Genomic DNA, 13,236 nt, shown 5'->3' with positions numbered 1-13,236 from the left:
GACCTTTATATTCTTAATACATAGTTGCCGTCCGTATGTGTGATAAAATTTCTGTTTTAATTTTTAATTTTATAATGTATATTTGATTTAATATTGAAAAATTTTATATAATAAAAAAATGTAATATAAAAATTTAAAACCAGCTTAAATTTTTTTAAAATAAAATAAAATAAAAACAGAAAAGGATAAAATAAATAAAATGGGTTTTGTGAGCAAAAATTTCCCTAATCTTGTTTGTTGCCTACTCCCAAAGTCCCAAGAGAAAATGGATGATATTGGGACCTTACCTCCCTAGTGCCTTGAAAGCTTAGCTAATGCTGCAAACAAATACAAAGTAGCAGCAGCGAAAACAAAACCAAAAACTATATCTGGCCTCACAGAACATGATGCAGAAAGCTATGATGGCTGCTACTTCAAGAACTCTCCTTTTTGTCTCTCTTCTTTCCTCTCCCAAACATTTCTCTTACTACCCTTTTCTCAAACCCTCTAGGGTTTTTCGAGGGTTTAAGCCTTTCTGCTCTGCCCCATCCCCAATCCTCACCACCATTGATCCTGACGACTTGAAACACTCCATGCTACTTGAAAGGCTTAGAACCAGACATCTCAAACATTCTGCGAAACTCCCATCCTCATCACCCTCTATGCCTCCACAAAACCTGCCTGTTTTGGGTCAAGAGACCGAGGCTTATGATAAGGGGAAAGGGAAGAAGAAGAAGAAAATTATGGCCGATAGTTTTGAGGAGTTGGGTTTGAGTGAAGAAGTGATGGGTGCTGTTAGAGAGATGGGGATTGAAGTTCCTACTGAGATTCAGTGTATCGGGATTCCTTCTGTATTGGAAGAGAAAAGTGTGGTTTTGGGTTCTCATACTGGCTCTGGCAAGACTCTTGCATACATGTTGCCACTTGTTCAGGTCTCCTTTTTCTCTTCATTTTCAGAATTAATTGTGGATTGTTGTGAAGCGGTTTTTGTGCTTCCTTGTATAGTTTTCCATTTTCTGCTCAAGTGTCTTCATTTCATTCATTTCTCTTCTTTAATTTTTTGTTCTTAGTGATTACGGTGTCTGGGTGATTCGACTAGGCTTTGGGTGTTTATCTCATCATGCCTTGTTGATGAATTAGAAATTTTGAGGTGTTTCTTTTTGCACCTTTATTGAGCTTGGGCCTTGGGGTACTGAGTATTAATTTGCATTGGAATTGTGATTTTGGTTTCTTAGCATTCTCATATGAATTTGCATTCGCATTCCACAGCATTAGATTTTTTATTTTGATTTCTGAGCTTTCGGTTCTTTCTTCTATTGGCTCAAGAAGTAACCGATTTCACGTGAACTGTGTTGGTAGCGGAAGTGTTTAGAATTTAAAGGCAATTCGCTTTTGTGTGTTTGTCTTGCAGTTGCTGAGGCGGGATGAGGCAATGTTAGGCATGCTAACAAAGCCCAGGCGTCCACGAGCCGTTGTTCTATGCCCCACAAGAGAGCTGTCTGAGCAGGTTTTGGTTACTCACCCTGCTATGATTCGGACCTCCGAATTTGTTCTATATTTATAGACTTTGGCTTTTATCATTTGGGACCATCCGAGATGAAAGTCTTTTGCACAGTTTTGAGTGAGAGAAAGAATAGAGGAATCCTCTTTTCGACTCTTACTCTCCCACTCTGCTCACTTCTTTTTTTTTGTTACTAGATTGATGTTAGTGGCTTTTTAGGTTTTTCGTGTGGCAAAGTCTATTAGCCATCATGCAAGATTTAGGTCTACTATGGTCAGTGGGGGAGGCCGGTTAAGACCACAAGAGGACTCTTTGAATAACCCAATTGACATGGTAGTTGGGACCCCTGGTAGGGTCCTTCAACATATTGATGACGGGAACATGGTTTATGGTGACATCAAATACTTGGTAAGGATGCTAACTTATATATTTGAATTTACTTATTTTATAGAGCTATGTTCAGTGTCCTTCTAAATAAATAAACACATTTTTTCAATGGTTTGAAAATTTATGAAGAAACTAATAGTCTGTAGATTTTATTAATGTTTCTAATCTTTTTGTAGGTTTTGGATGAGGCTGACACTATGTTTGACCGTGGCTTTGGTCCTGACATTCGCAAGTTTCTTGGTCCATTAAAAAATCGTGCTCTAAAACCCAATGGCCAAGGATTTCAAACTATTTTAGTGACAGCTACAATGACAAAGGTTTGCCGGTTCAGCTTACTCTTGTGTTGGCATTCATGTTACGCACTATTCTTGAAATTGAGTTTTTGCTTTTGCTCACAAAATGTCATTATTTACCTTTATAATATTTACAGTTAGTCCATTCACTTCTATTGGGATCTTGATATTGGGATGTTGAACACTGAAGAAATTCCTTCTTTATTACGTAGTTAACTATATTATAAATGTGATTATTGTTATTATTTATTGTTCAGGGCATTAGAATTTAGAGGTAAATCTACAATGATGTTTCTGACATTGAGCAACTTTTTTAAGGATTTAATGCCGGCGCATATTGAAGGCCAATTATTTAGTTAGAACACTTCCAAATATCTATACCGGGAAAACTTTGACTTGATTATATTTTAGGTGGGTTTAAAGAGGGAGAATTTTAAGGGCATACTTCTCATTTTTATGTTTTCTTATAAACACTTGAGAGAAATTTTAGGTGCATGGTTACTTCTTAAATATTTAGGTTTATAGTAACTTTTTACTTATTTGTTTGATTTAATGAGAATTTAAATTTTAATATCAGTGAGACTTTCAGGCTGTGCAGAAATTGATTGATGAGGAATTTCAAGGAATAGAACATCTACGAACATCAACACTGCACAAGAAAATAGCATCTGCTCGTCATGATTTCATCAAACTTTCGGGTTCTGAAAACAAGCTGGAAGCACTACTGCAGGTCTAATCCTATGGTTTTTTCTATCAACTTTTACTTTGTCATTAACAGTGGTCAGTTAGAAATTTTAAAATTTCGTGCAGAAAATCTCAAGAAGAAAACATTACAGTATTATTCAAGATAAGAGGACCATATTATTGTGCTGTTCAAAAACCTTTAGTTAATGGTTAATAGATACACATGAAATTGTTGCAAAGAGGGCATCTTGTAGGTAATATGGTGCATCTGGTAGAATTCAACTAATCATTTATAACTGATCCCTCAAAAATATAGAGTTGTTCCAAGTCTGTATTTTGATCATGATTCTCTTTTACAATTATTTTACCATTTGTTTCAACATAATTATTTTAAAATTATCATAGTTAATGTAGTTTTGAAATCAGGGACTCATCTAGGTTAATAACCATATTAAAATCCTTTTATGAGTGTTAAGCGGCATTATATCCCGTATCAGTTACGTTTGTAGTTCGCTGTGGTCTTTGATTTATATTGGACCTCCTCAATTATTCCATTTGGTTTTATATTGGATACCCATACTTTAATATGATAGCAGAAGCCGATTGTTTGTTGCACCTTTCTTTTTCTTCCTGTCTTACTTCTTGTTGGCCTACATGTGATGTTAACTAGTCATACTATCCTAAATTGCTTAGGTTTATACTTTATAGTGGCCTTACATTTGGCTTGAACCTGTGGACCTATTTGCTTATTTGTTTTAATTTGATTCTGATGCTTTAAAAAGAAGGATCTGCATCATAGAAGGGCAAAGTATAATCTTCCCGAATATAGATGTTCTTTCAACAGTTTATGCAAGCGCTGGGTAGAAGATGGAAATGTTATTGCAGAGTATTTGCCAGACATATAATGATAATATCCTAAGAATTTCAATATCTGTCACCCTGAAGCTGCTTCATAACTCAATCTGTCTGCCTTTTATTTGCCTTCAAAATCTTCAGCCAACCTATACAATATTGTGTTGGCTAAAATCCTGGTATATACAACCTGCCTACCTTCTTTTACACGTTTGGCAGGATCTTGGTAGTGATGTTGTCATCTGCATGTTTTCCGAAAAATTGTTTGATTAGCATTTTGACAAAATTAGTCAAGTATTTTCTTCAGCAAACATTAATTTTATAGTGAAATGAGATATGACATTAACTTAACAGTGAAATTGATCTAGTTCTGTATTATCTGGCTAAGTACAGTAACTTATGTAGCTCCGGTTGTCATGTCATGACAGGTTCTTGAGCCAAGTTTAGCTAAGGGGAACAGAGTAATGGTGTTTTGTAATACATTAAATTCTAGCCGTGCTGTTGATCATTTTCTTGGTGAAAATCAGATCTCTACTGTAAATTACCATGGCGAGGTGCCTGCAGAACAAAGGTGAGATATTACAAGATTTACATGGTATATCTGATGCTGGATATGATGCTCCGGGTGTATGTTTGCCCAAAGTAAATACTCAGATTTTTTTTTCTGAAAACAGGGTTGAAAACCTGAACAAGTTCAAGAGTGATGATGGAGACTGTCCCACATTGGTTTGCACGGACTTGGCTGCTAGAGGGCTGGACTTGGGTGTTAATCATGTTATCATGTTTGATTTCCCTTTAAACTTGGTAAGCATCATTTTCTTTATCAACTTGTTTGGGTCTTAGCTTGCCCTTCTCTCAAACCTGAACTCCTTTGCTTTTGTGCCCCCTTTCTTTATGGTTCTATTTTTTCTCACTTCTGTTTGGCCTTTTAGATCGACTACCTTCATCGCACTGGAAGAACTGCACGAATGGGTGCCAAAGGTCTGACCATTTCATTTCAAGTCTGTGCATATTAGCTTGTTTTATTTTTATTTGCTTATGTAAACATGGTTTATCAACTTAACCAATCTTAATATTTCTTCTTTCAACAGCAAGGTAAAGTGTACTGTATGGAAATATGCCTAAGAAAATTTTGATTGATCATATTCCTAAACAACCATAGTATTATTATCAGTAAACTGTTTATACTTCCCTTTTGGAGATCAATTTGTCCATTGAGCCTTCTTTCCATGAGAGCTTTGCTAACAAGTGTCCTTAGGGCACTCTTTTAGGTTACTGCTTTACTGTTTATAGTGATAACATTGTATCAGATGCAATGACAATTTTATTCTACATTTCCAATGCACTGTGTGAGATATTACTATATATAGCATCCTTAAAAAGTGCCCCTTTGGTCACTCATTATCAAAACCTTTGGACATAGTAATATCTAATTCTGTATCTTCTTTAAGTGGATACCATGACATTTTTGCCTCTAATGCCGTATCTTCTTGTCTTGACTTAGAGGCAAAGGCCATTTCTTTCATCAAAATTAAATCACAAAATATTTTGTTTTCAGGGAAAGTAACAAGTTTGGTGGCTAAAAAGGGCTTATTGTTGGCAGAAAGGATAGAGGCGGCAATAAGAAAGAATGAGAGTTTGGAATCTCTTACAGTTGATAATGTCCGAAGGGATACTGCAAGGACTCGGATTACCGAGCAGAAGGGGAAGAATGTTAAACTGTTTAAGACGTCGAATCTGAAAAACAAGACCAAAGCTGTGTCTGCATCTGTGCAGACATCAGGGAAAGAACCCACAATTGCAAAGTCGGTAAAATCTACTGCTCCAGCCAAACCTTCAAAGAAAATAGTTAAGGTCTCAAAAAGTTTGGAGACTGCAAAAACATCTGCCGTACGAAAGAAAAACAGGTCAGTTGGTGGGAGTTCTGAAGGCAAAAAACTGAAGGTTGTTGGATTTAGGGGACAAGCTTCCTCGAGCAAGAGAGAATCGTTTACACCAAGTTGATTGTGGTCAAAGTTTGGAATTCTGCAAATGGCTTTTAACATGTTATCAATCAATAGTTGAAAAAAAAAATCATGTTAAATTCATATCTCTCTTATCTTAGCACTTAGAATTGATTGCAACACATCTATATTTGTTTTTCCACTTTGCACCCTTCAAGGTTAGCTGAGGATGTCTTAGTGGGAGTTTATATTAGCCTGTTGTGCAGAAAATTCATACATGTATTGGGGATAGAGATTCAAGGGTTCCCCCCCCCCTTCCTGTATGGGTATTGATTTTGTTCCATTATGACTCTGTTAATGCAACGCATAGAATTCAGTAGTGCATAGGGTTATAAATATACCAGGAGGAGGTTTGTTTTTACAGGATATTATGATATTTTGAACATTTTCTATCATATTATGTTGACAGGCTGGGAGCATGTGGCATGGAAATTATAATTAAAATATTACACAAAGCACAACACGAACAAGGATACATAAATTGTGGTAATGGACGTCAAAACTCGTTTACTTCCATGTGAGTAGACGAGGAGTTTTGGAAGAGGTAACAACATTGCCTTCAGAATCATATATTATGACCCCAGAAAAATTAGGTAGCTGACACTTCTCACCCATGAGAATGTTCTTCTGCCAAACTGGTTGTTCACGGCTGAACATGCTTGTGTCCGCAACATCTTCAGCTTGGTAGCCACTGATTTCAGCGTTTGTAGCTTCATGCTGTATTTCTATGACAGGATCGATATAATCCTCGTCGAAAAATTCATAGCAGGCTCTCCATTGACGGTGCAGTTTGCGCGTGTGGGAAGCACACTTGATTAATGCAAAAGCGCATAGAAGAAGGGTAACTGCAGCCAGGCCTGCTTGAGAGGCGTTCAGTGGTGTTGAACTTGTTGGTGTTGAGTAAAGTTGGCGAGCCATGGGAGACCTAAGACACATTTCTGGGAAAATGGTGAACAACTTTATATATACGGCTATTTTTGTGTGGCTAAATGAATGGGGTTGTTGAAATTGAAGGATTTGTTAGATTTTAGACATAACAAATATTCTTTCTGTTTTTTGGTGGTTTAGGTTAAGATTGACCTTTTCTTCATAGGTTTCAGCAGCACGCAAAAGTTGATTTTTGCATGCATTTTGTTTGCTTCAACTGAATCGATTTGATTTATAATTCTAATATTTTTCATTTGTTAAAATTTTATTTGTAATCAACTTAATATTTTTTAGTATGTTTATATTATACTATTTATATATCATTATAGATTTATTTTTACTTATTATTAGTTACATAATATATGAAAGTAGCATTATACTGTATTACAAATTTAAAAAATAGATCGGGTTGGACCAAAGTCGGATATTAAATGCTTGAGTCTAAATTTGGTTCATAATTTAAATGGATTTAAATTTTTTTATTTAAATTTATTTTTGAAATCGAATATTTGTATTCAAATTCTTTCAAATTTCTAATAAACCTTCAAGTTATTCACACTTGAAAATGTCTAAAAATGGAGGACTACAACCCTATAAGGTGGTAGGCTGCTCACTAGTACAAGGATCACACATCCCATATGGATTAAGTAAACTGTACTACTATAAAAGTATAAGATAACTAATGCAATTTTCTTCATTATTTGCGTCAGGTGCAAAATGTAACTGCGCTTTCCTTCTTTCTTTTCCAAAAAGGTTTAATGCACTGTTTTATCCGTAAATTTAGTTTTTTTTTATATTTAAATTTTTTTGTCTATATTAGTTTGAGGTAGTTTTCTCTAATTTAATCTTTGAATTTGGTTTTTGTTTAGATGTGATGATATGATACTCTGCTATTATGTCATGTTATTATTTGAAAATTTTAAAATACATATGTATTTTGTATTTTTTATATTTTATAATTTTTAAAATTTTCAAGTGATGATGTGCTATAATCATATTGCATTATCATACTTTAACAAAATCAAGTTTAGACATTAAATTGAAAAAATTGTCAAATTTTGAGACTAATGTAGAAAAAGAAAGAAACTAAATCAATAAAAATAATAAAGTTCAAGATCTAACTGTAATCTAGTGAAGTTTAAGAGTTTAATACAAGCCACAAACTGGTATAAAAAATATGAATTAAGGAAAAAATCAAAGTCTTGCCTCTTCTCTATGCTTGAAGGAGTGTATAAGGGTTTTTTTTTTTGCTGTGTGCATGCTTTTGTCTTGCTTGTCAAGGGTGTCCATTTTGATCGTTGCTTGTTGATTGGTTGAGATGTTCTGTAGCTATGGAAACTGAGTTCCAAAGGTTGTTCGTTCAAGAGAAAGAGGAAGAGGAGCTTGTCCTCGAGCTTGAGGAAGTGAAGGCAGAAAACAATTATAAAGACCAATGTGTGGGGCATTTATTTAACCTTTTGGTGAGGTTGGTCTTAATCTTTTCCAGTTCTATCATAAGGTTGATATGAAGAAGATGATAGTAGGAGGCGTGTATTTAACTAGGGTTGCCACCTCCTATACTTCTAGTTAGACTAGGATTTCATTTTTTTATTTGAAATAGACTATTTCCTATAAATAAATGACACCGGTAGGGCTAAATATAAAAATTTTGAGATATTGTTATTCTGCCCAAAAATAGTGAGAGTTTTATTCTCTAGGTACAAAATTCTATTTTCCAAAATAACAATTTTACCAATTTCTATTGAAAGAGAATTTTGCTTTCACACTGAAAGTAAAAAAAAAAAATTGGTTTTTTGTTTGATTTGAATCATTCGAGCCCACACTTGAAGTAGGTCGTGGTACGAGAATAGCGGAGAAGGTCGTTCGGTTGAAAGCCAAGAACGACAAGTATCCGTCTAGCTGAAAACATAGGTGCAAATTTGGTAAAAGGTTTATTTCTATAAATATCATAAACCAGCTCGATTTTCAAAATTTTTATTTTTCGTTGTGTAAGAAAGCCATTTTCAAATTAGATTTTTTCCAACACTATTGCAGATCATAGAGTATTATGTCTCTACGGAGACCTTGGTGTGGTGGAGGGATGCATTTGTATATGGATATGCACTTGATGCCTACGGGCTTTTTGTACTTCGATGCCCTAGTGTGATGTAGTTTAAGCTCTTATGAGCTACCTAGTGTGGTGTAGTTCACCCATGTATTCGAGTTTGTTTTACTAGGGTTCCATCAGGCAAAATATTATAATTGAAATTGGAAACTTAAAAATGTAATGAAATGGATTTGGTAAAATAATTTGATATGCATTGAAATGAATTATGTGTAATTGGTATAACCTTATCGATTGATAACTTGATATGTAATTGAAATGAATTATGTGTAAATAGTATAACCTTATAAATTGATAATGGGATATGTCATTGAAATGATTTAATTGTAATTGGTATAATCTTATGGGTTAATGTTAGAATATGACATTGAGATAAGCTATATGAAAGTGATTTAAATTGGTTATGTTTTGAATTTTGTTTATGATGTTTAAGGTGCATGAATGCCTGTTGCTCACCTTATTGATATTTTAAAGTGTCATGTCCTACCTAAAATTATGCCAAACTAAGGTAGTTAACATGTTTGTATATGAACAAGGTAAGCATATTACTTTCTATTTGAACTTACTAAGCATTTATATGCTTACTTTAGTTGTTTTTCCTACTTTTAGATCATCACCTTGCAAAACTTACCAAACCAGATCAACGCGAAGCACACACTATCCTTGAGACTGTATAATTATATTCATTTTGAGCCCAAATATTGTGGCATGTATATAAAGGCATCTTGTGTGCATATGGTCATTTTGAGTAGATAGTTATGTGGTAATTGTGGCCTTGGTTGAACTTGTATGTTAAGCTTAACATATAAACTATTTTTTGCATGATTTTGTGTCATATTTGATTCTATTAAGTGTGATTACTTTAAGTTACACGAGATTGGCATGATAAATGTTGCAAAAAAAGGAGTAGATAGATAAGTAAAGATAAGTTGATGAATGGTTGAAAATGGTTATGCTTTGATCATGATTCTTTATGCCATTGGAATGATTATTTGCAAAGGTGCTAATGACATGAATTGGTATGAAATGGCATGATTTTGAACTATAAATGTTGATAAATGCATAAGTGAAATGTAGGTAAATGGTTAGAAGCATGAAACTTGTACCAAATGTGCTTTTTGCCAAAATAAGGGCAACATCGTGACCTCGAGTCCTTGACGTCGTGGCATAGATCAGCAATGAGTGAAGTTGTGATGTTGAGGTGTTTGAAGTCACAACGCGACTCACTGATTGACGATGTTGTAATGTGGAAACCATGATGTCGTGACATCAGCCCAAAATTTTGAAAAATTTACAACTTGGTCCTAATTTGACCCTTGGTTAGTAAAAGATCTTTCGAAAGCTCGTATGAGACCCAAAAATGATTTTGTAGCATAGTATGATTGCATAATATTATAATTTGCATGTGTAAATGATTGAATAATGTATAATTGACTGTAGTTGCTCCGACAATGGATGTGACATTTGTAGCTTGGACTCGATAATCGGGTCAGGTATGGGGTGTTACAATATGCATATCTAATTTCATTTTGACATTAAAAAATTACATGCACTTCTTTAAAATGATTATATATATCATTAATCAAACTATCATTTACTAACCAAAATCCCAAATTGACCATTTCCGATACAAAACTGATTCAACCTAAGGTACATGCCATATATTGAAACATAAAGGAACTATACAAACATTGCTGAGTCGAGAGTTGTAGACTGGATGTTGAACCATTCCTCGAGACTTCGAGATCTACTGATACCTACGCACGAAATATTCAAGTTGAATGCTGATCGATAAAGCTCAGTGGTACTTTCTATGATTCAAGACAATAAACCAATAACATTAACACATATGAATACAATCAATACCTGATCTATTTTCAACCAATTCAATTCTTTCATGTATATATATACCAATTTAGTGCTCAATCTCATTTGGTAATCCATGAGAACATATAAAACCATGATTTCAATTAACTCTTCTAATTCACTTTCATTTAATATCAAATTAATTGTTCATTTTACTATTTCATTCTTTCTAAAGTATACTTATAATGACTCGATTTTCAGTAGTGTAAAAAACACAGTTTCAGAACTCCATTTTTATAAATAGAGTTCGTAAGGATGAAATATAGGTATTAATAAAGATAGTATGAAAATATTTTGAAGATCTATTAAGTAATTTAATTGAGAAATTAGTTAATTAAAACTTAAGGACTAAATTGTAAAAGTCTAATCGCTATTGAGTTTTAACTAAGAAAATGCTTGGGTGACTTAGATAGCAATTATCCAAAGACAAAAATGGTTAATTAACCAATTTTAAATAGTAGATAGTGGATGGTGATGATGATAGTCATTAAGTTAATATAATTATATTAAATAAATAAGGTTAATTAAAATATAAACATGATTATCTCAATCCTTTCTTAATCTAACTATAAATATAACTCGATAGTGGAAAGATGAAACCAAATCATCATCTTCTCCAAGCCACCATCATCCACCATTAGAGGAAAAAAAGAAAGAAAACCTTCAACCTAGTTAAACATTTGTCCACTATTTCAAGCAAGTCCTTAAACTCTTTTTCTTTGATTTTTATAGAATTTGAAAATCACAGGAGCTTGATTTAGCTAAACCATGTATTAATTTGATCAATTGTTAAGTTTTTAGCAAGTTTTCATTATAGAGAAATTAATGAATTAGACTTGAATTTGGTAGTTAATAAGCTTAGATCATGATAAGGACTAAATTGTAATGCTAATTAAGCTTGTTAGATAACTTTGAAATATTAGGGACTAAATTGAATAAATTGAAAACAATAATGAGATTATTCTATGAATAGAAAGTATAATTCGATGCTAGATATTGAAAAATAGACATATCCTGAGTATAGAGACTAAATTGAGTAAAATTTACGAGTGGCTATGTATTCAGATGCGAATTGAGCATAAACTGATATTATTTTTATTATTGAATTATCAAATGTAGCTAAAGATGACGTCAGCCCGTCGGGAGGGAAAGGAAAGGTGAGAGTTGTTGACGAGTAATGACAATTTCGGTTTGTATTTTTATGATTCAAGATCATTAAATTTATATTCATATACATGTTAATTTTATGATTATTTATCGAGGTAAGCTTATGTTTTTCCTATGGATTGATTTGTGTAGAATGATAATTTATTGAGAATTGATATGAGATTTTCATAAAATAAATGCATATAATATGAAATTAATAATGACAGATTATGTGAATTGATGGAATGAAATGATATATGATATGTGAATGGGTTATATCATGTAATTGGATCATTGGTACCCTATTAATTGTTTGGGAAACTTCGAATATATGTGAATTGGACATCAATTATATGCTGATGAGTTGTGGGCATATTTTACTTTGGATGTTCCAATGAGTGCTGGGCACACGTTATACTTCGGTTGTACTGAGGAGCGATGGCCGCAAACTTATGCTTTGGACGTTTTGATGAGGCACTAAGTGCCAAATTAATGTGTTGGTTGGATGATCTGTGTATCCATCCCGAGTCTGAGTCTAATTAATAGGGGTTATAAAGTATGAACCCGATAAATGATATTGAATTGAAATGATATTATGAAATGGTACCACAGGTACATATATGTGAAATGTAATTCACGATAGCATGCGAAAGACCATGCGAACTAGTTTATATGAGCCTAGAAGGCCGATATGGAAATTGAACGAATCAATAGATTTGAGAATGAGATGAGTTAAAGAAATGAGAAATTGGTATGTTATGAAATGAAGATATATGTATCTTATTGTTGAATGGTATGATATAATAAGTTTTAATGAAAAGGTCAAATGAATTTATATACAAAACTGTTATATGCATATACCATATGTTAATGGAAACTCTTGGCATGAATGGAATGTGAATTGGCTACATGTTGAGCTTGAATTAATTGTGTTCATTTTATTAATGCTATTATTATATTGACTTGAATCATGAAAGTACCACTGGGCTTTATCGCTTAGCATACGGTTTGTTTATTCCATGCGTAGGTATAGGTGGATCTCGAAGTCCCAAGAAGTGATTTCACCATCCAATCTGCAACTCCTGACTTAACAATGTTTGTATAGTTCCTTACATTTCGATAAATGGCATGTACCTAGGATTGAATCATTTTTTAGTTGTAATGGTCAACTTAGTTTTTTGAGCATTTGATGTTGTTAAAGAAACGGTTCATAATGGTTAAAGTCTTTATAGCTTGAATGTGTACTTGAGCATATATACATTGAATTGATTGTCTTTTGAGGACTCAAGTTCAATAGTATTTTGAAATTTAACAAGTTGAAATCAAGGATGTATGAGTTGAAGGATTATGCTTTCAAAGTCGAAATATCACCCCATGGAAGTCGCGACACCAGTTTTCAACGTCACAACTTCCTTTGTTTGAAGTGACAACATCAACCTACTATTTTGTAAGTCACGACACTCCATCAAGGTTGGAACGTTAAGCTTCTGTTGT

The 13,236-nt window shown here is 33.5% G+C and overlaps 2 protein-coding genes across 2 annotated transcripts; one reads left to right on the top strand and one right to left on the bottom strand.

Moving 5' to 3' along the window:
* The first annotated feature begins 219 nt into the window (after positions 1–219).
* On the top strand, positions 220–6,018 carry LOC107901756 (DEAD-box ATP-dependent RNA helicase 39). The gene is made up of 9 exons (XM_016827891.2): positions 220–911; positions 1,391–1,486; positions 1,700–1,888; positions 2,044–2,184; positions 2,750–2,890; positions 4,125–4,267; positions 4,371–4,500; positions 4,629–4,677; positions 5,255–6,018. Exons 1-9 carry the CDS (start codon positions 384–386, stop codon positions 5,698–5,700), a joined length of 1,863 nt encoding a protein of 620 aa, XP_016683380.1. The 5' UTR covers positions 220–383; the 3' UTR covers positions 5,701–6,018.
* A 12-nt stretch (positions 6,019–6,030) lies between these two features.
* Positions 6,031–6,623, bottom strand: LOC107901757 (uncharacterized). The gene has a single exon (XM_016827892.2). It carries the CDS (start codon positions 6,615–6,617, stop codon positions 6,207–6,209), a length of 411 nt encoding a protein of 136 aa, XP_016683381.2. The 5' UTR covers positions 6,618–6,623; the 3' UTR covers positions 6,031–6,206.
* Between the last annotated feature and the right edge of the window lie 6,613 nt (positions 6,624–13,236).

The sequence above is a fragment of the Gossypium hirsutum genome, chromosome D06 (genome assembly GCF_007990345.1).
Source record: "Gossypium hirsutum isolate 1008001.06 chromosome D06, Gossypium_hirsutum_v2.1, whole genome shotgun sequence".
NCBI lineage: Eukaryota > Viridiplantae > Streptophyta > Magnoliopsida > Malvales > Malvaceae > Gossypium > Gossypium hirsutum.
Note: the sequence above shows the minus strand (reverse complement) of the source record. Positions and strands in the feature narration are given on the sequence as shown.